The 24,923-nt window shown below is 46.0% G+C and overlaps 1 protein-coding gene across 1 annotated transcript in view; it reads right to left on the bottom strand.

The window, feature by feature from the left end:
* Nucleotides 1-24,923, bottom strand: part of GLI2 (GLI family zinc finger 2) — a 65,502-nt gene that overhangs the window by 2,068 nt on the left and 38,511 nt on the right. The window contains 9 exon segments of the mRNA XM_010170444.2: nucleotide 1; nucleotides 3-272; nucleotides 1,321-1,679; nucleotides 4,905-5,186; nucleotides 9,602-9,766; nucleotides 13,489-13,638; nucleotides 17,276-17,407; nucleotides 20,861-20,974; nucleotides 22,494-22,707. The exon segment at nucleotide 1 is cut by the window's left edge and continues 1,041 nt beyond it. Coding sequence (XP_010168746.1) covers nucleotide 1; nucleotides 3-272; nucleotides 1,321-1,679; nucleotides 4,905-5,186; nucleotides 9,602-9,766; nucleotides 13,489-13,638; nucleotides 17,276-17,407; nucleotides 20,861-20,974; nucleotides 22,494-22,707 — 1,687 coding nt within the window.

The following is a 24,923-nucleotide window of genomic DNA, read 5'->3' on the forward strand; positions in this document are numbered from 1 at the left end:
CGCTCGACCGACGGGAGGCATCTGTTGAAATCGGATCGTAGGAGTCAGCAGAGCTTGTGTTATTGGGACGGTGCCCGAGCTGCGAAGCCTCGCTAGAACGGCGGCTGGAGAAGTATGGGGAGATCCCTGATGATCTGCGGCTGACGGTGTAGGCAGAGCTGATGGTGCTTGTTGTACTATCACGGCGCTCATTGAGTTGGTTCAGCATCGTAACCTCATTGACAGACAGCTCCATTATTCTGGGATTAGGCAGCGTAGCAGAAGAACCACCACTATTTTCTAGAATAGAGCCTGAGAGAAAGGTTGCAGGGAAGGAAAAGGTTTAGTTAGCTGAGAAATTCCACTTAGTAGTGTTCTTGGTGCCAGAATACAGACACACAAAGATACCCCCAAATATTTTATGGGAACAACAGTGAATTTCATTTACTGTCAGTGAATTCAAAGTCTCATCTCCAGCTCTGTGTCCATGCACAAAGAGCAAGAAGGCTGGGGAGAGAAGACAAGAAGTCCCTGCTGCAGTCTTTGTAATGTGTGCCCCACTGATGCTCAGCTGCTCAGAAAATGCCTCCACATGGGCTTCTCTTAGTAGGAAAAAAGTAGGATTGGTGTGAACAGTGCAACGGAGACAGCATGTAAATACAATGACAGCTGCTTCCTGGGACAGCACAGCAGTCAGGGATAGGAGACTGAGAGCCCAAAAGTTGACTCTCAAAGGCTCTTTCCAGAGTAAACCAGGAAGCTCCAATATACTAAGCCCTGAGGTTTAGTATAACCCAGGCTCTATGCCTTGGGACTTCTTGGCAAAGTTAGAGGAGCACTGGAGGGATCATGAAGATGCCTTTATTGAGAATCCCCAGCCAGCAGGAAACTAGCATATGAAGCTGTAGGCAATAGCCAGGAGCTCTTGAAGTGACAAAAGGCTTGAGCAAGATCAAGGATGAAGGGCTTGTCTGGATTGATGCTGTGCTCCAGCAATCTCCCTGGCAGCACATCAGCCCTTGGGGAATTGTTACTGCTGGAACAAACCCAAGCAGTCTTGCAGCTGCCACTGGGACAGTGAGGACAGCTGTGGCTGGGTCCTGGGCAAGCCCAGGAACAAGAAGGACACCAACACCTCTGCCTCTTTTCTAGCTCTGTAGCACTGAGCATCTGGGTTTCTGTTGCACATCACCAGATGGCTGTGTTTACAACTAAGCTCTCCATCTTATCTGACCTCTCTATCCAGTAAGGGCTGACTCAGAGGCCGTAAGAAATGATCCTCCTCCAGGACAGACTCTTGGTTATGAAACAAGAGCCAACTCTGGAGGGTTCCTACAGGACATGGTCCAGGCCTGAGGCTTACCGTTTCCTGAGATGGGAGGCAGCTTGGTGTTTCTGGCTTGTGGAGCTGGGCTCACCCATGAGCAGGAATCCTTAACTGTCTTGAGTTTCTCTTTCTTGAGCTGTTCAAGTCGTTGCATAGTCGTCATGTGTTTCCTTAGCTGCAGGCTGACTGTCGAATTACCAGATGAGACTGTTGAGTCCACAACAGGAGCATTGTCATCCAACGCTGTCAGATCTCCCAGACTTCCCCCGCTGTGCATGTTCATTTCTACTCCACTGTCATTGTTGTTGGTGCTGCCAAGGGGTGACGGCTCACTGCTGCATGACGACTGGCCACCAGGACTGGACTGACACATCTTGGGGAAGGAAAAGAGGAGGAGTTGGGCAGGTGGGAACATGGATCAAAGAAACCAGTAGCACAACATCGCCAGTGGGCTCCATATGTTTGGCCCTATCCCAGGCTCTCCCCTCTCTTGTTACCCTTCCCTGCTGCAGGATCTCAGCTCTACCAGAGGACAGGGGCATCGTCCCTAGGTGGGGAGGGCAGGGAAGCACCCTGCAGCTGGAAAAACTGTGGTGAGTTCAACTGGAGGATGGAGAGAAACCAAATGCTGTTCCTCCAAAAGATTAAGGACAGATGCTTCTTGAAGAAAAGCAGCACATTACCTGGTTGTGCAAGGTATATTGCAGCAAGCACTGGCTTATCTAACATAGGATCAAGGCCTAAGTATTTCAGACACAAAGTATTTCTGTCTTTAAAATACCCTAACATATAATTAGGTTAGCTGACAAACTTCCCAGCCAGATAAAAACCTGGTTCACTGCTTGCAAACTCCCACTTGCAGATAAGGCAGATAAAGCACCATAAATATTTGTTTTATTTACATTAGGAATTGCATTTCACATTGAATAGTTTATTTGGAGCAGACACTAAATGGTCTGAACTTGCTCTGAGGTAGCTTTTGCTGCTACCAGACAGGATGCCTGGCTTCTCTGCTCCAGGCCCACGCTCCAGCAACTGTCGAGCTCTGAAAAGGCAACGGATTCTGCCCCAGGCGAAGGTGGGGGTGCAGGGTGATGCAGGTTTTACTTTGCTCTGTAGCAGCCCTCATGGGCAGGGCTGACTGGCTCTGATGGCCTCATTGACCTTCAATTGGGAGGACAGAGATTGCAATCCCTGGACTTAATGGCAAGTTGTGATGCTGGGAGAAAGGTGGCAAAGGGAATCCTTGGGCACTGTGTCCTCCCCATTTCTGCACTCAAGCAAATATCCCCTGTCCCTCGCCATCACTCCGCGTGCCTCCGCCTCCATCCCACACAGGTTAGCTGGAGACAGGAGGCCTCCAGGAGACCATGCTTTAAACAGTTATTTTAATACAAAGGATTTCTTTGCTCACCTTAGTACCGACTGTCCTTAGGAAGGTAGAGTAAGGAAAAGTAAGTGGGAATAAAGAACAGGTTGTTAGGACAAAGACAGCATTAACAGAATGGACAATGTTAGTAAAAGGAGAAAGAGGGGAGTGCAGAATACAACACAAATTGCCAACATCTCCCCCTCTCCCATACCCCATCTTCCCTGCCTTCCCTCTTTGGGGGCTCAGATAAAAACCCCTAGGAGAAACTTCCCACCTGTCACCATGGGTTTGGGATGAGATCCACAGATGGGTCAAAACAAGGAGCGATGGGAACCAATGAAGCGTCTTACCCTCCCACCACCCTGATCTTAACCAGGAAACAGGAGTTGGACGCAGGCCCACCAGGTCGGATGCCGCCCATTAGACGTGCACAAGTGAAGTGCAGCGCTGGATGGGGAGAGCAGAGAAGAACATCCAACCCATGGCCCTGCCACCAGCAAGACGGCTTGGCTGCAGCCCTGGGAGAACAGGGCCCTAGGAAAACAACCCCACACCTTTGGGAGAAACAGGGTGGGGAGCCGTGATTGTGTCTGTGTTTTCATAGGAAAAAAAAAAAAAAAAGCAAAACACATGGAGGAAGAGTATTGGAGAGAGGTCATTCTGTCCAGTGGTTCTCACACTCTGTTTCTGTAACCCACAGAGCCTCATCACAGTAAAACTGTTCCTTTAGTCAATTAGAGACACTTTGGATGTGAAAATACTCAGTTCCTTCCTAATCGAAACATGCTGCTCATTAGTAATTTGTCCAACAACGTATCCCTTAACCTTTTTTGGAAAATCTTTGTAGCTTCAGGGCATGTTGTTTCATAGGAATAACAATCTTTTAGCCTGGATTCAAATCAAGAAAATATATCTTTTGGAGCTCAAAGTCCTTGCAGCCCTAGTGAGAAGTCTGGGGACTATGTGAACACTTTCCTTTGCAGGTGAAGGTCTTTTTTGCTGGATCCAGCCCATACTCTGCCCCACTTTGAGCTGGTGCAGCAGACCAGAACTTTGGGTACTAAGGTAAACTTTGGGTACTTTTGGGTACTTGGGGGATTGGACTAGATGATCTTTCAAGGTCCCTTCCAATCCCTAACATTCTGTGATTCTGCGTAAACAGAAACATCAAAAGGCAAAAGTGACCGGTGTGTTGCAATGTGCCATCCCCTCCACCAGCAGCGGTGTGCTGAGGAGCAGGTAGGCACCCTGGATGAGGTGGAAGAGGCTTGACTGTGTTTGGACCCACCACCATACACGCCCCATTAGCACCCTCGACTACACTACTGCCTACTGTGGAGCTGCTGTAATGGCCAGAAGGCTGATAAATGATCTTTGCTTCAGCTGGTGGCCACTCATGGGGCTGTAAAGCATGATCATGGTTGACTGTAAGCCTGTATTCTGTGGGCCACAGCACTACTCTCATGTTTATTTCTGGTTTCACTACCGTGCCCCATCATCCCAGTACAATTTTCTGTGGCAGCTGGGAGTTGTGTATTGAACTTGTGTACTCCTGAGCAATCTGCTCTAGCTGGCCTTGCTTGAGCAGGGACGTTGGACTAGATAATCTCAAGAGGTCCCTGCCAGATCCAGTGATTCTGTACTTCTGTGTATGGTGGACAGGACTGAGGAATTGAACTTGCTTTAAGATACCCAACAAAAATAAAACAGCTACGTTTATCCTCACTGGCTTCATCAGACAGCCCACAACCGTGTTGTGCCAGCAAAACTGCTGTGCAGCAGCAGCCTGGAAAGAAAAACAGTGAAGGGTGCAGGGAGGAGGAGAAAAGGGACTGCTTAAGCCAGGACTTCTGCTCCTAGAAGCGTTCATCAATCTGTGCCCTATGGTCATTGTTCAATTTAAATTGGTAAGGTAGGTAAAGCTCATCTGACCACAGCACTCTGAGTTTTTCCCACTTTCACAGCACAGGGAGGCCAAGCTCAACACTGGGCATCACATGGCCCCCATGACTATGAGGGTGGGAATTTGTGATGTTGGGTAGGAACATGCAAAATGTACTGGACTGTGCCCTGACCTGCAGTTTCATCTCTGGACTTGAACTCTAGGGTGTTGGCAAGTAAAGGGCAACTGCCCAGAGAGGTAAATGGCATGCAAATGCTTCACGCCCCCATCGTGTCAGAGAAATTAGGGGCTGTGTCATTTCTGCCAAGAGCAACTGCTCTTACCACAGAATTCTCTGTTTTTATCGTTTTGACTTGTAAGCAATCCTCCATGCTCCTTGTGGTGCTGTTGGCCTCAGGGCTCTCCTCTGGAACCTTGCTGCTCTGCTTGGCGCTTGCCTCATTGTCCCCATTTTCCTTGAGCGGAGGTGGCCTCGGGTGAACGTCGTTGCGCTGCTTCTTCGTGACGTGGGCATCAGGCCCGTGCACGGTCTTGACGTGCTTCCTGAGGGAACTAGGGTCTGTGTACCGCTTCGTGCAGCCAGGGATTTTACAGACGTAGGGTTTCTGTCAACACAAGCAAATCTTGGGTTATATTTAGAACAAGCCCAAATATTCCAGGTACAATGTATGGGCCAAGAAAATACAATGAGCATAGCGGTTGGCAGCAGTAAAATGTGGAGCATCTGCTTTGCAGGGTTCTGTAAGACTGAGATCTCTAAGATGTGATATATAGGCTGCTGCTGATCCACACAGACCTAGCCAGTCATTTGATGTTTGCTAAACTCCTTGTTTTCAGTTTCTGGATTAAAAGACAGCTAAGAATTCATGAAATACTTTCCTAATATTACTTTCCCATGTATGTATTTGCTCGGGTGGCCACAGGAATGTTTCCTGATTATGGATGGCACGGAGGTGATGTAGGGGACTGGCCATAACACATTCTCCCTGCTAAGGTGGGGTCCACATTGAGAAAACGTCTGAGACCTTCTGGCTGATGGAATTCCAGCAAAACCAAGCCAGACTGGATTCACCCTACCCAATCTATCATACCACTCCAGCACCTGTCACCTTGAAATCTGTTATTGTGCAAAACAAACCACAGGCATGCAATGCTTTTTTCAGACAATAGCACTCTATTCCCAAATTCATGAATCATTGATTGCCACAGGAAAACAAGGCTGAAACCATGCTTCTGAAAACAGAAGTCAGCAAACAGATACTTTTCTTCTTTTAACTTTTTTTTTTAATTTAATTTCCAATTCCAAAGTGTATTAGGGCGGCAGTTTGAGCTGGTGCTGCTGCGCTGCGCTGGAAGCTCTGAATTCATCACAAGTTCCGCTTTCAGCCTCACAGCTCCTCTAAGTATTTTTCTGCCAACGCACTAGGATAGATCCATGAAAAAAAACAGATAGATGTTGTTTGAAGACTACCCAAAATGACCATTCCTATTATTTTTTTAATCTGTTTTGTAATTTTACCCAGAAGCTTCAGTGAAAAAATACAAAGGAGTACATATTCTTTGCAGAAAGTCAGAATCATCACATGAAAAACATTGAAAGTCTGTTTTTTATTCAAAAGTATGCTTCCTGACTGATCTTGGCACATCACTTGAACAAACTAAATCCTTGTAAGACTCCACTGAGGTAAATATTTAATATATTTTAACACTGGGTAAATCAAAGCACAAAAAGTAAAATTGTTTATGAATCTCATGCAACCTTTTGGACAAGGCATTACAGAAATATTATTACAGCTATTAAAACCTATTTAAAAGAACAGAACCCCCACCACAGATGTTAAAAATCCCTACATAAAACAGTTCAAGGATTTTTTTACAAGATCCTTTAGGCCCAATAGTTTTTATTTTTCAGACACCAGTAATTAGGGCAACACAATCACTGTTGCTTGGACAGCAGACACTCCACCTAATGGTGTGAAACCATCATCTTCATCAGGCCATACCTCCTGCAACTGAACTGAGCACAGCTGCTGTTTTGTTGGCATGCCTCGCTATATCCCCTGGGTTATCCAGATTCTGACATCGGATGCAATGCATGCCCTAGTGAAGTCAACAATTTAGATATCTCGGATGCCTCCCTCCTACTCCCACGCACATACAGCACGATACACCTTAGGGTGGGAGAACTGGAGAACTCCCCAGGCACTCAGCAGAACTGAATTTCTTCATTTTACCCTTGTTTAGCTTGAATTGGAGAAAGTGTCACTCTGAGCCTTTGGCTAGCCATGAACTCATCCCACTCTTTCATGTATGCACTGGAGAGTGGTCACGGGAGAAAAGCCCTTTTCCCTGGTGTAACTTTGAAGGCATCCCCTTGAAGGGATTCGAAAATCACTGAAAGTTTAAAATTAAATAGTGCATGTGACATTTCAACAATCAAACAAAAGCCAGTGTGGTAATATATCACCAGCCTTGAACTTCAGTATGTTTGAAACACCCATGTCCTGTCACATAATGATGGAGAAAAATACAGGGAACCTGAAACTTCCCCCTTAGAGGAGACACGGATGACTAACTCTGAAACTGTGGTGTATCCCAAGTAAATACTGCAAGCAGAGGAAAATATTTAGTAGGTAGCTAGGAACCTCAATAGAGTTACCAATGGGTAATGGGAAATATTCACGGCCACAAACTCCTGCTTTGCATCCATGTGGTTTTTGTGAGCCAAGGTCTCAGTGCAGTTTTGCTAACTGTGGTCATGGCCACAGCTGGTTGCAAGACCCTCACCTGGGCCTGCTGCCCAATGCAAAGAGCTTTGCCATGAGGAATGTCATCTGTTGCAAAGGATCATAAGTTCCTCAAAAAGAGGGTGTTAAATATATGCAACTATATGCCAAGAGTAATTACATGCAGCATACAGATCTCTCACAAGTCCTGGGTCATGCCTGTGTTGCATCAGGGAGGGCTGAACAGCATTCAGGAGTGACTATGATCACAAAATGTAAGACCATGCAGTGCCATGTAGTTCCCGTGGTAAGGCTCAGCTGATCTAGTACAAATCCTCAACTAGTGGCTATGCTGTTTCTGCATCTGAGAAGGCTTTGGCATCCTCCAGGGGAACCAACAGCAGAGGATAAAATCCCTCTCTGAGTCTTTATTTTGTGTTGTTGGATGCAGCCTGTGTCAAGTGTCAGCATATGGTGGATCAGTGTCCACCATAGACAGGAAGTTGGATGCTCCTGCCCTACAACTTCACCTTCTTGCACAATGGGAACCCAAATGAATAGACCTTCAAGTGTGTCTGAGCTCTGCTCAGATGAAGTGAGGAGTCATCCCAGATCCAGTGAAGCTCCTGATCTGGATCACTTGGGAAACTGAACCCATCAAAGAAATGACATTTAATAATACAGCCAAAGCCAAAATTCCACATGTAGGAACATGGGACACCAGCTGGCCCAACAGAAGGGAAGCTGGAGTGCCCAGGAAGGATCTTGGGAAAGCTCTAGGGAACAGAGCTCAAGTGATCTATGGGCAGAAAGTAGCTCATGTTCTGCTTCAGTGTGCACAAACCGGGCAGAGTGAGTCTGCAACCAGCACTGAAAGTTGTACCAGCAGTCTTGATCCATCCACATGAGAATCCTTTGGGATGGAAAAGGGATGCAAAATTGATTTAAGGACAGGAAAAAATACTGCAGTAATGGCAATCTTCAGTTGCTTGACTGACTTATTAAGCTTATGAGAAAGAAGATGGAGAGTGACTTAACACTGTAGTGTTAAGAGGTGGAAATAGCAACAACAAAAGGGACATTGGATCCAGCACTGGAGAAAGGCAGATAAAGCATCCAGGGCTGGAAAACAATTTCTAATACCCCATATGTGAGATTAAATCACGACTGCCTACCTTTCAGGGGAAGAAAGTCAAACACCAGTTACTGGGAATGTAGGTTGCTGAGCAGATGAGAAGTTGCATGTCTTGTTCATCCCTCCTGGCCTCAAGGTCAATGCAGCCTTAAACCAACCCCAAACTACCCACTCGCAGTGCAGATATGGATTAATTTTAACCTATGTCCTGCTGGGGAAGTGTCTCACTGGTAAAGGTCAATCCTGACATTTGGGTTCATACCCAAACCAAATTATACTGGGATCCATCTCAGCATCACACAGCATGGAAGGGCATCCTAGAATCTGCATCCTTGTTCTGACTCCAACAGAATATCCGAAACCTACAAAGCTTTGGTTATCACTCATGGATATTATGCTAGAGATAGAAATACTCCCAGCAAGCCCTTTGTAGACACAGTATCGCTTTAAAAAGCTGTCATCTGTGGCAATTGTGTTCCATTCTCCAATAGTCTATATTTAACTGTTGCAAATTAGGCTACAGACAGAATTCTTCATGGCTGCAAACACTATTAGAACTTTGGAGTGTTGTTTTTTCTTCCCCTGTCAGCTAATTAGTGGTAATATAAATTTCAATCGTCGGTTGTGGTTGATTGCAACAGACCATCACATGCGTTACAATAAAGGCAATTTCCTCTGCTCCCCAACTACTAATAGCGGGTCTTTATTAGCCAAGGTTAACAAAGCATTGCATTGTGCTCTATCATTGTACATCAAACGGTGGAGGGAGTGTTATTTCCAGAGCGTCAGGATCCAGAGTAGCTGTTATACTACTGCAAGTCTGCTCCATAGTGATATTAAACACCACATGCACAACTGTGCAATCCTGTTTGCACTATTAAAAATTATAAATTTGGAAAATGCTTACTTTAATTTCCAAAGCTGATTAAAAAGTTTGCATACTTTAACATCTGTTTATGATTTCAACCATGGCTTTCATAAATATAACACTAATGTGGTCTGGCTCTCTAGCAAAATAAATCCCATTAAAAAATAAGAAAAACCTCTCATTACAGTAGGTTTATTTTTACATGAGTCCAGCATGTAAAGTGTATGTTTATTGTCAGCAAAATTAAAAAAAAAAAAGCCCTCCGTTGAGCTGCGGTGAGGCCAGGCTTACCTCATTGGAATGCGTCCTGTTCTGGTGCTTGGCTCTGTCCGAGGCATTGGAAAAGGCTTTATTGCAGCCTTCATGTTCGCAGACATAGGGTTTTTCTCCAGTGTGGGACCTCAGGTGTGTCTTTAAGTTCTCCAGGCGGGAATAGGCTTTGGAACAACCCTCAAACTAAAATAAAAATAACACAAGAGGAGTGATTAATTAACCAGAAAAATTTGATTTTCCCTCTGCTTAAACCCTTCTCATCTGTTTCTCATTCTTTCCTTTTTTCTTCCTTTTAAAGGGCTTGTGTTTTAGGGAACAACATCCACTTTGTTGGGAGAATGTGCTTCCCTAGGCAGGCTGAGAGTTTCAGCAGTGAGTCATATTTAAGGTGCTGCTCCTTGTTGGGTACCCACCTGACATTTCAACAAGAGACTCTTTTTTCCAGCAGGGTTTAACACCCCTCCACTCCTCCTAGGGCTCTCTTAGCCCCTCCTGCCATCCCTTTGCAGCTAACACACTCAGAAACACAGGCCCTCTCCTTCCCACCCTAAGAACTGACGACTTCTTGACAGTTTGACCAGCCTTGCAACTTCACTAGCACCAGCACTGGAAAGGCCAGACCATTCTCTAACACACAAGCAGAAATCTAGTAAGCTTTGAAGTTTCCCAAATTACAGTTTGGGTCTACTCTCAGAGGATGCTGTGGTCAGGCTGTCTGACATTACCAGCTTAAAAAACAAGACTCAATCTTGAAGACAGATGGATTTTTGGATGACAAAACAGGCCAGGAACCTTCCTCCTGGAAGGAAACCAGCTGCCCACACAACGAGAAGGAGTTGCTTGGGAGACATGGTGAGGCTTCGGGTGATGTAAGTCCTGCCACTCTCCACTCTGGTGGGGCTGGAGGCTTCTCCCTGCACCTGCCCTGTCTGCAGCATGGGAGGATTTTACCTCAAACCAAGGTGAAAATCTTAAATGCTCTTTGGTAATACAAGTGGGAACTTACAAACACTGGAAGAGGTTTTAATAAATGTAAAGCTCCCTTCCAAATTCTACCCAAACGTTGCACTTGCTGTTCAGCTGGGAGCATTGAAAAGCCCACGTTGACTTCTTATGCAAGCACCTTAAAACACACTTTAAATTTCAACAAGCAGGCCCTCCTGTTGTAATGTACACAAGCTACAAGGTGTTGTATTTTAGTCAGACCACTTAAATGTGTCTACAAGTTCAGTCCAGATGTGACAGGACTTCACATTGCTGTGTTTGAGTCTTGGCCAGTAAAGAAACTGATGTCATAGCAGGACAGGTCATGCCACAGCTCAGTGTCTGGTTTCCCTGTGGGCAGCTGAGTGGTTCTACAAGTCCAGAGATCTAGCCCTTTTGGGCAGAGGCCAAAGGCAGATACATGCAACAGCAATGCTACTACCTGTATCCTTGTGTTCCACAGGCACAGGACTCACCTGCACTAAGGAGTGGGGTAAACATGCAGCCCGTGAAACCCATGAAGCACATAAGCACAGGCTGATCCCATATAAGTTTGTTGTGCTGGAAGAGAAGTAAGGTTACTCAAGCTTCCCTTCAAGGCCTAGCACAGGGATGGTGGACATAAGGCAAACTTGCTTTGCTCTCTTGAGATATACGGAGCTCTTCAAGGACAGTAGAAGCATCCTGCAAGAGCTAATTCCTTCCACAGCTTTGTTGGGGTGGGATGAATCCAGTTCCCCTTCCTTTCATTAGCCCATCTGGCCCATAGAACATGCTGCAACTTTGAGGTAGCACAGTATATCCCTTTCTTCTCTTGCCCTGTGCAAACAGGCCTTTACAACTCAAGTCGCTTATGGTTATTGAAATACATCATTCCACTTGCTGGAAAACAAAGGAAACTCAGCACGAGGCAACTCATGTGTCCATTCTGGTTTTGCTGGATACTGACACAAAAATGCAGTTATTAAGAGCAAAAGTACTGAGGCTACATTTTCAAATAAGAGCTTCTCAACAAAGCAGCCTGTGCATGTTCAAAGCAGTTGTGTTGTTCCCACTCTTACGCATGGATTTGATTATGTCAGTGGGAGTTCTGGCCGTCATCTGTTGAAATAATCCTTGACTGAGTCTCAGGCTGCAATAGGGCTCATCTGTAGCTTTATGTACACCACAACCTTCTTGTCTGAAACAAATGGTGCTTTGAAAAATCACTGCCAAACTTGGACAAGGAATGCTCTGCTGTAGAAGGGCACTGTCTGCAGAGCTGCCATGTATCCCAGGCAACTGGAAACTGGTGGTACTCCAGTTTGGGGAGAGTTGCTGTGACGTATCACATATGGAGGATCTGCAGTTCTCCAGGAGGCAGAGGATGACTTGAGACTCAAACACACACAGCCTTGCCATTGCTCCAGTGAGACACAACCGAGGTCTGAAAGAGGCAGGATTGTGCAGCGTTGCTTTTTCCTGCTCTATTATAGCACCGAAGAGGATGCAGATCCTGCGGCTTTTTGTCTTCTGAGTCCCTCTACCCGCAAGGGCAGCACTAGACTTTCCCTCACTGCTCACTCTGTAGCATACTGACGATCAATATTCCTTCAGACTTTTAAGGAAGATTGGTAAAGCATTAGAAGTGGGCAAAGTGCTTTAGAAGATTAAAACAAAGGACATGGCCCTGTGCCCCAGGGAGCTTATGCTCTAAATTAAATGAACACAGGGCTGGAAGACTGATAAAGGAGTCATGCAGCAAGCAAATCATACATATCCTAATATTTGTAAGCAGGAGCTGGGGCAGAGCCAGGGAGGGAGTAAGGCTGGAAGTGACTAATGGAGCAGAAGAGGAGGAAGATATAGGAGGAGGGTTCAGACATCTGCTGAGCAGAAAGACTCATCCCTGAGACTCTGGGGAGAGGAACAGTGTAATGCTGACAGCGGAGGAGGTACGAAAAACTGGCAGGAGGAGAAGGCAGGGAGCAGAGGATATCAAAAGACAGGGATGGACCTTCAGGAGGAAAAAGGGCTGAAGTATATGTGTAAAGAGATGGTGAACACCTCTTCTCTCCTACCAGCTGGCCACAGCCATTAAACTCCACAGCTTGCTTCTTTTTTGTGCTCCCCCATCAGCCATCCTTGGCTGCTCCATGTCAGCCAGTGGTGCAGTGGGAGACTCCATGTTTGAGGGCAGATATGAGCTTTAATATCTTGAAGGTGAGGTGGAGGTGAGCCCAGATCTCCCATGTGCTAGATGAACCTGTAAACCACAGGGCTGAGATACAAAATAGTACCCCATGCTCTTCCTCAGGCACTGCTTAACTCTTGACTGCTTGCATGCAGAAGATCTGGGGACTGAGCTCCTGGTGAGGTTCAAGCACCCAGAGGTTGACCTCACCTCTAGATTAAGACAGCAGAGGCAAGTGGTGTTGGCTCAGCTCCCCAGGCTGGAAGAAGGCATGTGTGCACACTCAGCTATGTGAGTGAGGGAAACTTGCAGCCCCAGCAGCAGTACTGGGCAATGCAGAGTTAGACACGACCAGGGTTTGGTGGTTCCCCACAGTGTAGAGCTACTGGATTTCCTTCTTGGATGTAAGCAGCTAAACTTGCTGGTTTTCTACCTGAAGTGGCTTGTCCTGAGTCCCTCTGGATCTCTATGGTAGAGCTGAACCCATTTTCCCCAAGGAAATGCAGTTTTTCCCACTAACACCTTGACCACCCTCCTTGACCGCTTGCCTTGTCCCCAGGGTGAAAGCTGCAAATAGCTGTAAGCCAGACAGAGAGAGCTGGACTGGCCCTGAGCTGGGTGCCGGCAGATACCCTGGGAGAGCCCTGCTCAAAGCCATGTCTGTATCTACACACACTTTCATGTGACCACCAAAGTCCCGTGTCCCACTTGCCAAGCTGAGATGCACCATGTGTCCCTGCAAGCTCACCGTGCACTTGTGTGGCTTCTCTCCGGTGTGCCTTCGCATGTGCACCACCAACATATACTGAGCTTTGAAGGGCTTCTGCTCCCTCGTGCAGTCCTGCCAGCGGCAGACAAACTCCTTCTTCTCCCCATGGATGTGATCGTTGTTGATGTGCTGGTAGGAGAGAAGGGAGAAGCAGGTCACTCCTGGAAGAGCTGATGGCAGAAAAGCACACATGGTGCTCCAAAAGCAAGCTCTTCCCTCCCCAGTGCTTGTGGTCAGGCACTCCACCTGGGTCCCAGGTGTACAGATAACACCAGGGACACGGGAGCCAGCTCCGCAGTCTGGTGTGTCCTGCAGGAGAAGCTGCACAGCACCCAGCATACTGGGTGCTGGGTCCAAAGCAGCTATGAATGGGAGGTTTGCAAAAGCAATGGGGACCAATGTGTCAGGGAGAGAGGATCCCTCTCAGTGTCTCCTTGGCTGCCTGACGTCACTGTTGAGGAGGATGTATATAGAGTCTTTTTTGTCTCTGACAAACCCTCCTGTTCTGCATTTACGCAGCTGGGTCCCTTTCCTGGGGCACTGCTGGAGGATGGGGGAGAGGAGGAGACAAGCCTCGATTAGACTCAGTGATCTTAAAGGTCTTTTCCAAACTAAATGACTCTACACTTCTATGATCCTAAGCCTGCCTGCACACCAGCCCGTACACCGGCCCTAAGACATCCACCTGCTGTCCAGTGCTGGCGGCTGGCAGGAAATGACAGCATCTGCGAGCTATGCGCCAAGGAAAGCTTGGTGGCCTCAATTACTGCTAATTACCTGGGTCCCTGAAATCCTGTGCTGGGGTGTTGAAAAGCCAGACCCAGAACAGTGCCTTCATCCACCCTCTGGAGGAAGACAAGGCTTGCTTTTTCCCAGCCCAGGGCAGATGAAGCCCTGACGAAAATAAACAGAGCCGGAGACCAGCCCATCGGCAGCGCTGCTCCCGCGGTGGCCTTGTCCCTCTGAACGGGGTCTTACTGCCAAAAATAATGCCTGTCCTCGCTCCTGTGTTTTCAGCAGACATTAACTGACAGGAAATCCTAAAATAAAGCACTTTGGGTTTGTGTTTTGTTTTTCTTTTGTGCTGAGATTTTTCTGCAGCCCCTGCCTTCATCCCCCTTGCCAAGGCCAGGCACACGTTGCAGCTCGGAATGAGACTTTCTTGGGGAGTGAGGCAGCAGGAGAACACAAAAATGCATTAAAACAGAATCACTGAACTTTGCAGTCCCAGTCAAATCCAGTTCTAACATTTTGTGTGCTGTGGCCCAACCCTGGGGACAGGGACCTGTTGCTTGGGGCACCAGGTCTACCCAGAGGCAAGTGGAGGTGCATGACAGCTGGTCCCTTGGGCACCACAAGTAAACACGAAGAGCCAAAGCTGTGTGCTGGGAGGGTTGGGGGAGGCTGGGTCTGGGAGAAGTTTCGTATGGGTTTGGAGCTCAGCTGCCTATGGTTCTGGTTTGTAACATGGCATCAGTGTGAGATTTTAGCCTCAGACAGTGGAAATTTGGTGAACCCCCTCAGGAGACCCATGAACGTGCTAAACCATGTCCAGACCAGACTGGGAAGAAATGTCTCTTGGCTCTGTTTGTGTGGGAGTCTGACTTGCAACCAAGACTACGCACAGCAGTGCTAGGAGTGGGGGAGGGCACAGGCTCGCCTGTTTAGTCCTGCTTGGGCCAGAGGAAGACACATTCATGGGAAGGGGACTGTAGCCCCCCTTCAGGCTTACTAACTCACTGTCTGAGCAACATCTGCTTTCCATCACACAGTGCAGGAGCAGTTGCACAACTCATCACACTTCAGCTACAGCTCCATAGCACCCATCAAAGTCCCACCTGGCGGGAGGCTTTGCTTAGGCTTCTCTCAAATTTAGTGTGACCTTTGAGGCTCGGAAAAGTAGTGGTGCTTGCAAAAATATGTCCTCTCTCCTGCTGCTCCTCATTGACACGCATGTTTCCCACAAGCACATTGCTCACTGTGTATGGACAACAGATCCTGCATGCCCAGTTACTTTCCTCTGCACACAAACTAGAGTTTTTCCATTCACGGTGGGATGCCACCTTCTCAGAAGTTGGCCCACGGCATCTGTATTTCATTTGCATGTGTATTTTGGGCCTCCCAAATCCACAACCCTGTGTCACTAGTAATCATAGTACAGAAGCCTCCGTTTTCATAACCTTCCAAATTTAGGAAAATCTTGGACATTCCATCAAATATTTTTCTTTGGGTTTTCTCTGGAAATAAATTGTGCTCAGCTGCCTGGATCTGCCCTGCACTTTGCTTTGGGCAGAGTTAGTTTTTCTTGTGTCTGCGAGGGAAATGCACAAATACTTCTAGACAAATGTGAGCCCAGCCCATCTGACAGGGCTGCTGTGGTTTAATCCCAGAAAAGCAATGACCCATGGCATACAACGTGCAACCCATTGAGCACCTTATCACTCATGTGGCCCTGAAAACCATTTCCAAATCTGTCTGTACTCAAGGATTGTTGCACTGAACCAGTGACTTCTGGCAGAGGCGGGAAGGTGCTAGCCTTAGATGGAAGAAGAGCACATGCCCAAAATTATTGTTTAGAGTGTGGTCCCTCTGGGCTAAGATAATGTTTGCGTGCAGAGCCTGGGGAAATGAAGACTGACACTTACTTGGTAGTGTCTAAACGTGACTAAAATGAAGATATAAAAAAGGGTGAGAGCAGATACGAGCCCTCGGGAAGAGGGCTACATGAGTCACACATGGGTGGCCCCTGGCAGGCTTGGAGTCCAGCTGAGGCAAGCAGCAAAAGGCTGAAGAGAAAGGAGAAGATAGCGGGTCCTCTCACAAAATTTCCTCAATCCAACATTTTGGTGCAAGCAGCAGTGTTGCTGCAGCTGGTGAATTCCCAACAGCTCTGGGCTGGCTTTAAGCAAATAGGGTTTGCACAACAGACCCAAAATGAGGACTGGGAAGGTGCTGGGTTGGGGGTAGGATGGGGCTCAGACGCAGATCATGTCTGATGTCACAGGCACTTGCTCTGAGTTTGAGGGATTTGTTGAACCCAGAAGCCAAAGGAAACCAAACAGTGGATTCCCAGGTGAAGCAAAGCACGCAAAAGGTTCTTGGAATTAATTAGAACTGAAAATCTGATTAATGACTTGGTTTGGGAATGCTTCAGAGAGCAGTTTTGACACTGGTTTGGGGATATCACTGTGATTACGGAAGCCCTATTTCCCAATTTAAAAAAAATCAACCCACTTTCTGTATTTCAGGTCCTGATGGAGACAGTAGAGCATGTCTCCAAACTCTGGAAGTGCTCTATTTTTGTGGTAGGGATGAGCTGAGCAGGTCAACAGCCTCTAAGTGATATGGCCCCGCAGCTCATGTCACAGCAACGTAAAAGGCTTTCACAGCCTGGACAAGGACCTACGGCAGTATGAACGATCCCTGACTCATAGCTGGTGTAGGTACATGGGGAGGCTCAGTGAATACAGCCAGCGAAGAACGAAGGGCTCAGCCCCCTTCATGGGGTTGTGCACAAGGGAGACTGAAACTGCAGCCTCAGCAGCTAAGAGAACAACATCAGATAATCTGTGAGAGTCTTCTTGCAGTTAAACTCCTCGGGGAGCAGCGACCTGCTTTGGCAGTGTTTACACACTGTATCTCTGATTTGCACCTTTAGTAGCTCCCAGAGTGAGCTCTGGCTGTACAGCAGCTAGTGATAAAAAATGAGGACAAGTGCACAGAAACACAAATTTATCGCTGGGGTTTCCTCCCAACCATTACTCACATGGACGAGCTGCTCTTGAGTGTCATATTCCTTTGTGCACCCTTCCCAGTGACAGTTCGTCTCATAAATAACCTCAGGCTCCTGTTTACATTCATCCTTGTCTAGATCTTCTTTCAGGTCTGTCAGATGCTCCTGCAACACACAACAGTACATTGTATAAGGTGAACTTCTTTCATCTGAATTCCTCCATCACTCATAGATTACGGTGCAGGTATCAACTGCTTGTTGTAGCAACGTAACATCCTTGATTACTGTGAAATAATGAGTTACAGGGTTTTGGTAGAAATGGATCAGAGTTAATAACAAGACATGAAACACCCTGAAGCCATGGTCGCAGTGGTGCCTCGCTCCAGCCAGGTCATGGGCAGTCACAGGAAAGGCTGAAGAAAGGAAAAGGCTGGCTTTTAACCTTTGTCTGTGTTTGCTGGAGCAAAACTTCTGATCTTGGAGGAGTGGGAAATACAAGCATGAAGAAACCACAGAGCAGTTAGAGCCTCGTGGTCACCACACTCACCTGACATGGGTTGGGGAGGGGGGTTCCTGTTCTCCACATCTTTCAACAGATGAGAAAATTGTACCTAATCCTTACCCAAAGATTTACAGGTGATGCTCGTTTGCTGGGTGCTCCACAGGGACAAAGTGGTGAGCCCACAAAGCACTCCTCTGAGATAGGGAAATTTGGGAAGCTTGAGCAAGACCCAGTGATGAGTGGATTACAGAGCAGAGCTCCAGGGGCTCTGGACTCATAAATAAGTTACTTTAATGCTGGGCATGCTGTGAGCTCTCTCCTTAACTTTACTTTATAGCCAACTCCTCAGTGCTAAATACAGCATAGAAGATTTTTGTTATGGCCACTATGAGGATTAAAACATCAGCACCTACAAAATAGTGTAACATGCAACATAATTAATACAATTCAGAGTTAAGGACAACTGTTGGCTTGTGTGTGTCAGACACCTGCACTACAGACAAGGCAATTAGCAACCAATGTTGACTTGGGAATTTAGCAATACAATATCAGGCAGATTTTGACCCCCTTCATTCCCTTTCCTGCTAACTACTACTACTGCCCAGTACAGAGCATCCTGCCTCCAGGGCACCTTTAGACAGGAACACCCAGGGTGACTGACCACATCAGATGCTGTTCCTCATGATCTGATGCTCCATTTGCCCCCATAAGTGTGTAGACACAGTCAGACCAGACTCAGACTCATCTTAAACTACCTCTAACCTCCCCAAATGGACCTACCTGGCTGCCATCTCTTTCCCCACCAACACCTTCGCAATGCCTACTGAGGAGCTGCAATGATTAATGACTTAATGGCATTATATAGCTTGGAAAGTGAGAGGTGCTGTAGGAAAGTTCAACAATTTCCATTAACTATCTCCTGACATACATGCCAGCAGTGACTTTTGTGACTTTTCAATTCAAAAGTTTAGATATGGGGAGGAAGAGATTTGTTTTAATTAGCTCTTAATTAAAAAAAAAATTAAAATTGTAAGGTGGCTCCTGGGACAGGAGACTGTAGTAATTTACAGAAAGACTTCTGGAGATTCAAACTATATCAGAGCCCAGAGCCATAGCCTGAGAAAGTTCAAACAGCAGCTTCTTTTTCCTGCAATTCCTATTCGGTTGAGCTGTGAACATTATTTTTTGTTGAAACTTTTCTCCCCATGCAAACTGTAGTCTCTGGAAAAGTGAAATTTTCTACTAAAAATAATATTTTGACAAAATTTTTGTACTTTCCATTGGAGAAATGGAATTGAAACCCTTTTAATTTGTTGAAGAGGACTGACTTGTTTCATTTCTAGTTAGTTCAACATTAATCTGAATCTGTACTGGAGCTGCTGTGGTATCGTAAGAGCACAGTAACTCAGGTCCCTCATGCCTGATGCTCCACTATGTCCCACAAATCTTGTCTGGATTGTGTTTTTCATAGCATAAGCCATCATGGGAGATACTGTCTGGCCAAGGATTTTAAACACCCAAACCACAACTCACATGAAGCGTTTCCAGTACAGCATTTCCAAAACAAAACACACACATGAATGCTTTTTTTGGGATGCCTGAGCTTCATACTCTGCAAAAAATGTAGCAGTCAATAATTAACTGACTGTAACTCAACTTTTCAGCACAGTCTCCTGCAGAACAGGAATCCCCAAATTTAACAAGTTGCTGTCGCTTAGACCAACTGAAGAGGAGACACCTGCTACGTTCAGTCTTGTAACCTGTTCTCCTTGCCAAGAATGGGCTGTCTTTTACAAGGTACTTTCCAGTAATTTCCCAGTCAATACTGAAAAGCTGCAAGACGTGAAGCCTACATTTCCCTTGGGGTATTACTTCACAGATCTCCTCATTAGGAATTACTAGACGACCAGCGTGTGTTTTCCTTCTCTTAATTTCACCTTGCTATTTTAATCAAGTCTCCTTGCATCACTTTAAATGATTCTCCCCCTTCTTTCAGCACTTGTTTCACATAAGGCTGAGTGGATGAAACTCTGGGGAAGGGCTGCAGGGGTGAGCCAGGCTGATGCTACCCAAGCACTCCCTGCTGATGGGTGCACACCTCTTCAAATCAGAGCAGAGAAAGGAGGACGACAGTCATCAAGCAAGCAGCTGGCTGTCCCACAGCTCTTCTGCTTTGAGAAAGCAGCTGATGGCTTTCAAATCTGTTTTCATTTGCCACAAGAAATAAACATGTGGCCCCATTAGCCTGGGTGAGAGCCAGATTGGTTTTTTGGGGCACGTGCTTTTGCAGCAGCATGTAGATACACTCCTAAACTCAAAGCTCCAGAGAGATGCCTCTTTGCCCTAATTGTGCTGACTACAGCATGTTTATCTTTCCCTGATATGCTATCTTCATCAATTTTACCAGCCTCCTGATGACTGCACACGTTGCTGTCCCCATGCATCATGCTGAGACCTGCTCCTGAACCAGGGCAGAAGGAGAAATTTGTCATCAACTCTTCCATTCACTTGACAATAACACAGCCTAATATTTCATGAAAATGAAGTGCCCAGAGCACTCCTGATAGTTTACAGTTGTGATAAAGGATGGTCAGATGGATACTGTCAGCCGTTAAACAGTTTGCAATCACAGAGCTCTGGAAAGAAAGTAAAAGCCTTTGGGTCCTTCCTGGTGTCAAATGTTGTGTCACCAATGTAAATGATGTTTCTAGGAACAATTCCTTGTTGAATCAAGAAGTTGTCCTTTTTTTTCAATCTTTCTACCTACATGCAAGATTCCTTTGTAATTTACATTTGCTCTGAGACACCAGTGCTGCTTGCTTTGCAGCACAGAAAACTCAGACATCATTTTAAAAGTTATTACGCTTGAAATATTCCCTCCCTCCTTTTCTACCTAAGCACAGCAAACAGCAAGCTGAATTTCAAGCACCCGTTGAATGCTTCAATCAGTGACTGCATCTCTGCCCTGTACCTTGCTGGGCTTCCTGCTGCAAGAGACACCCACTCGCCTGGCAGCCTTGCATGGCAAGCAAAAGGTGCCAAGAGTATCACTCCTGAGGACAAGGACCCAGCAGCTTGCTGCCTCGGTCCCACAACACGTCTCGCACCAAGGTTACCTGTGTGGTTGGGGATGCTGGGGGCAAGCCCTCCACTTCAGTCTTGACTTTGCTGCGCTTGTTAATTACTGGATTGACTGTGCTGCTCACGGCCGACTCGCTGTTCTGCTTGTTCTATGAGAGAAAACCAGGGAAGATATGGCACCAGGGTTTGGGATGAGAGACTGATTGCAGCCCACATCTTCATTAAAATTTAACTAAGAAATCAGTCAAGGCTTAACTTCAGGAGTGGCCGGGGACAAGGGGGTATCGGCCTACTGGCCTGGGCTTTGCATGAAAACTACCCCGTGTGGGTTTGTGCAAGGCAGAGAAGGAAGAAAGGGAAGAGTCAATGACAGCATCAGCTTCTGCAGGCTCACCAATGAGCTTGGCCCCGCTGCTGCTGCTCCATTTCAGAGTGATCCAGTCCCTGTCAAAGCCATCAAAACCTTATGCAACCCCCACCCAAGGCATGAATTTATTTCTCAATGTGATGAAATGATTTGTTGAGAAAATGAATTCCTGGGGGGAGAAGGGGGCTCTGGTTACATGCAAGGGCTCTGGCACGCTGGGTGCACGAAAGGCTATGTGTATATTTTGCTAAGCTCTTAAAAAATGAGAACAACTTCAGGAGAAAAAACATCCCATTGTATGTGCATAAAATTGGAACATTAACATTTTAAATACACTCTTGCTAATTGCTCAAGATTGGTCCTGCAAGTTATTAAACAGAGGCATAACTCCTGCCAGCCACATTATTTTGGTAGCCAGTTTGTGAGAAGAAAACAAAACCAGTCAATCAAATAACCTTCAATAACAAACAGAGTTTGCAGTGCAGCGACCATAAGAAACCCTAAAACAATAAACCTGTCTGTAAAGTTCAGTATGATACAACTAAACCAACAATTTGAAATGGGTGTGAAATGAGGTGAAATAAGTCTTTGGGGAGAAAAGCAACTGCAATTTAAACTTCCAAGGAAGGAAAATGGGAAGAAAAAAATGATTAAAAATATGCTAGACATATTCACTAAAGCTGTGCATGTGGAGGGCTTGTGCACACATGCATGCACCTGTGTGAACTCACAGGTATTTGCAAGGATGTGTTTGAGGTGTGGGATTTCATACACATCATGGCATTCCTAGTTTTCAAAATCTGGCCCCTGGTTTTGCAAACCTGAACAGTAAAAATCAACAGCAAGGATACTCCGAGAGAGAAAGCTACTGAAAAAGAAGGAACAAGAAGTAAAATGGTTATCAGGCCTAGATACGATGCACTAATTTGTTAAAGAGGAAAGGAATAAGGTGTTTTAAGACAATCAACATGGTTCATGTCAGTAGAAAAAAGGAAGGAGGGACTGGTGAAGGAATTGATGAAGCTTGGTTCACAGTGCTCAAGTGTGTATCTGGCAAAACACTCCAGCACATGCTGAATTCCCTCAATTTCAATAGCACATAACACATGTTCAAGGAGATTTGCTGCCTGAGATGACCCTGCATATCATGTTCAAACGCTCTGATGGATCAAGACCTTTGGTTCAAAGAGAATGGGTAAAACTCCCACAACCACCACGAAGGGTAGCACTCATCCCATGGAGAACGTGCCTCCATTTCCCCATGTGCCATGCATGGAGAGAGCCAGGATGGCCATCCCTACCTGGCTGGAGTCAGAGATGCAGTTGCTGTTGCTGCTGATCTGTGCTGGTGGTGGGTTGACGGAGATGACTGCCATGTGCTGCCGTGGGGGGAAGGTTGGGGACGGCTGGATCAAGGGAGGAGTGTGTCCGAAGGCTGAGCTCAGGCCTCTCTGCTGGGTCAGGATCTGCTGGTACGTCACTGGGTTAATGGGGTGGGGGAAGCTGAATGCCGGGCTGCAGCAATAGGAGGAGAAAAAATTCTGAGGATTCATTTTAAACAATATTTATCACATTAGCTAGTGTCTGATTCAAGTTCAGCTTCCTGGAGACTCCAGGAGACAGGCTGCAATGCCCCAGCTAGATGCATTCAGTGCCATGATAACCCGCTTTACTGCAAAGACAGGATTTGTTTCATGTGTGCCTTACAAACTTGTGAATCACTGCAACCCACCTATCAGACTGATTGTAATTTATTTGCTTCCTATGTTTAAAAGCAGTCAAAGCCCTTGGAAGGGAGTGCAGAAGAGGACGGGACTTGGATACATCTGGCTTTGCAGCCCCTGAGCCTCCCAGATTTCCACAGGCAGACCTACTCTGCAGACTTGCAACCTTGGGGTTATGCTACTCTGGATATAAAAAACCAGCATCACCTGGCACAGATCACAGTGAGAATGAATAACTATCCATTTAACATAGTCCAAACCCATGCAATTTACTCTGCATTCAGGTGAGGGGAGTGCTGGCTCAGGGGACTGCTGAAGTATGTCCCCCTTCATATGTAGGTCACTAGTTCAGCTCCAATCTAGGTCAGTAGTGACCAGAAACACCATCAGCTTCTGGCTGCTTGGGCACTAACTGGGGGCAACCGGTCCAAGCCAGGATGCAGCAGCTGATAGTATTAAAACCGAAGCACTGCTTCTGGAAAGAAGGGTTTACTCCAGGGGTCAGTCCCCTTGGCAGAGATGGAGAAGCACAGGAAATGCTCTGCTCCCTGTATGCTAGGTGGGTGATGAACAAACCATAGACTCTCAGCCCCAAAATTGATTATTTACCACCTTTAAGAGGTGGTTGCCCTGAACCTTCAACTGCCTTTACATCACTATGATTGCCCATAGTGTGAGTGCACAGAAAACAAGGCCATAATTAGCAACACACTTAATTTCCAATTTTGCTTATTGCTGGTGACCATACAATTAGTATTTCTGTTTCAAACCAGTTAATGACAATTTGACCAAAAGAACAAAGGGCAAAAATCACTACAGTGTAAAAGAGCTCTGGGAGTTAAATACACGCTGCAGCAAATGAGGTGTGATGGCAGGCTGCCGCACAGTTTTGTTATGTTACAGCAAAGTCCAAAAATGACTTTCTGAAGTGCTACTAGGATCTGGGTCTGAGCAGGTGAGAAAGGATTCTATTCCTGCCACTGAGACATTGTTAAAATAATAACCAAAAACTCTTTTCACCCCAAATTGCTGACAGTTATCCCGTTATATGTGTAACCCATTTTGCAAATCCTGACATTCAAGATACACCTTTAGAACACCAAGAGAAGTTTCAAATTCAGTATTATTACTTGATTATTACTTGATTTGTTGAAAACACCAGATGCTACTTTGAAAAGCCTAAAATCTGAGTATAAAATGAAATGTTACAGGTATGCCCAGTTAAAGACAACAGGTGACAAGACTTCAAAAAAAATGATTACCAGACACAGAGCTGCTATTTGTGTAAGTTAGCATTATGTTTGATTCTACAGTCAAATTCTAAATAATGCTGCCAGATAAAGTAACTGATAAAATTAACATTGCAGTTATTAAAGGCAGTGTCTCTGTTTTCCCCTACAAATTTTAGGAGTGCATGATCTTTATAAACCCTTGCTTTGCAACATCATTGTTAATTAGAACTAACATTTTTAACAGCTAAGTAATAAAAAGAATAATAACATTGTGAAACTTGGGTGAAGCAATCATGGCAGGAATTGACAACAGTGAGTTGCCGAGTGTAAGTGCTTTTTAATTAAGGTTTGAGCAAAACTTTACTCAAGGGCTTCAATTTGTTTTAAATATGTTTTTAGAATTAGGCTCTTAAATCCACCCAAGCAACATTTTTTTTCAACGATGTGGACCAATAATTTAGAGAATACTTTGGGGCAATCTCTTAAATCAGAAGGTTTCTTAATCAGTCCAACTGCTTGCAATGTGCATTTTTTAGACGAATTTATTGTCTGTTTCTGCTTGCAGGGAGGCATGATCATATGGTAATTACTGGAAATCTGGTAACCAATAATCCCAATCCAGCAACACCACCCCCCCACATCCCCCGCCATATAACACAAAGTACCCTTCCACGTGCAAAACCAGATGGGGGCTTTTATTGAATATACTACAGAGCCCCAGTGCACAAAAGCAGAAAATGTCAGGAAGGGAAGGCCCTTCTCTCTGGAGGATCAC

The sequence above is a fragment of the Antrostomus carolinensis genome, unplaced genomic scaffold, assembly GCF_000700745.2.
Source record: "Antrostomus carolinensis isolate BGI_N321 unplaced genomic scaffold, ASM70074v2 scaffold21310, whole genome shotgun sequence".
NCBI classification, from domain to species: Eukaryota; Metazoa; Chordata; class Aves; order Caprimulgiformes; family Caprimulgidae; genus Antrostomus; species Antrostomus carolinensis.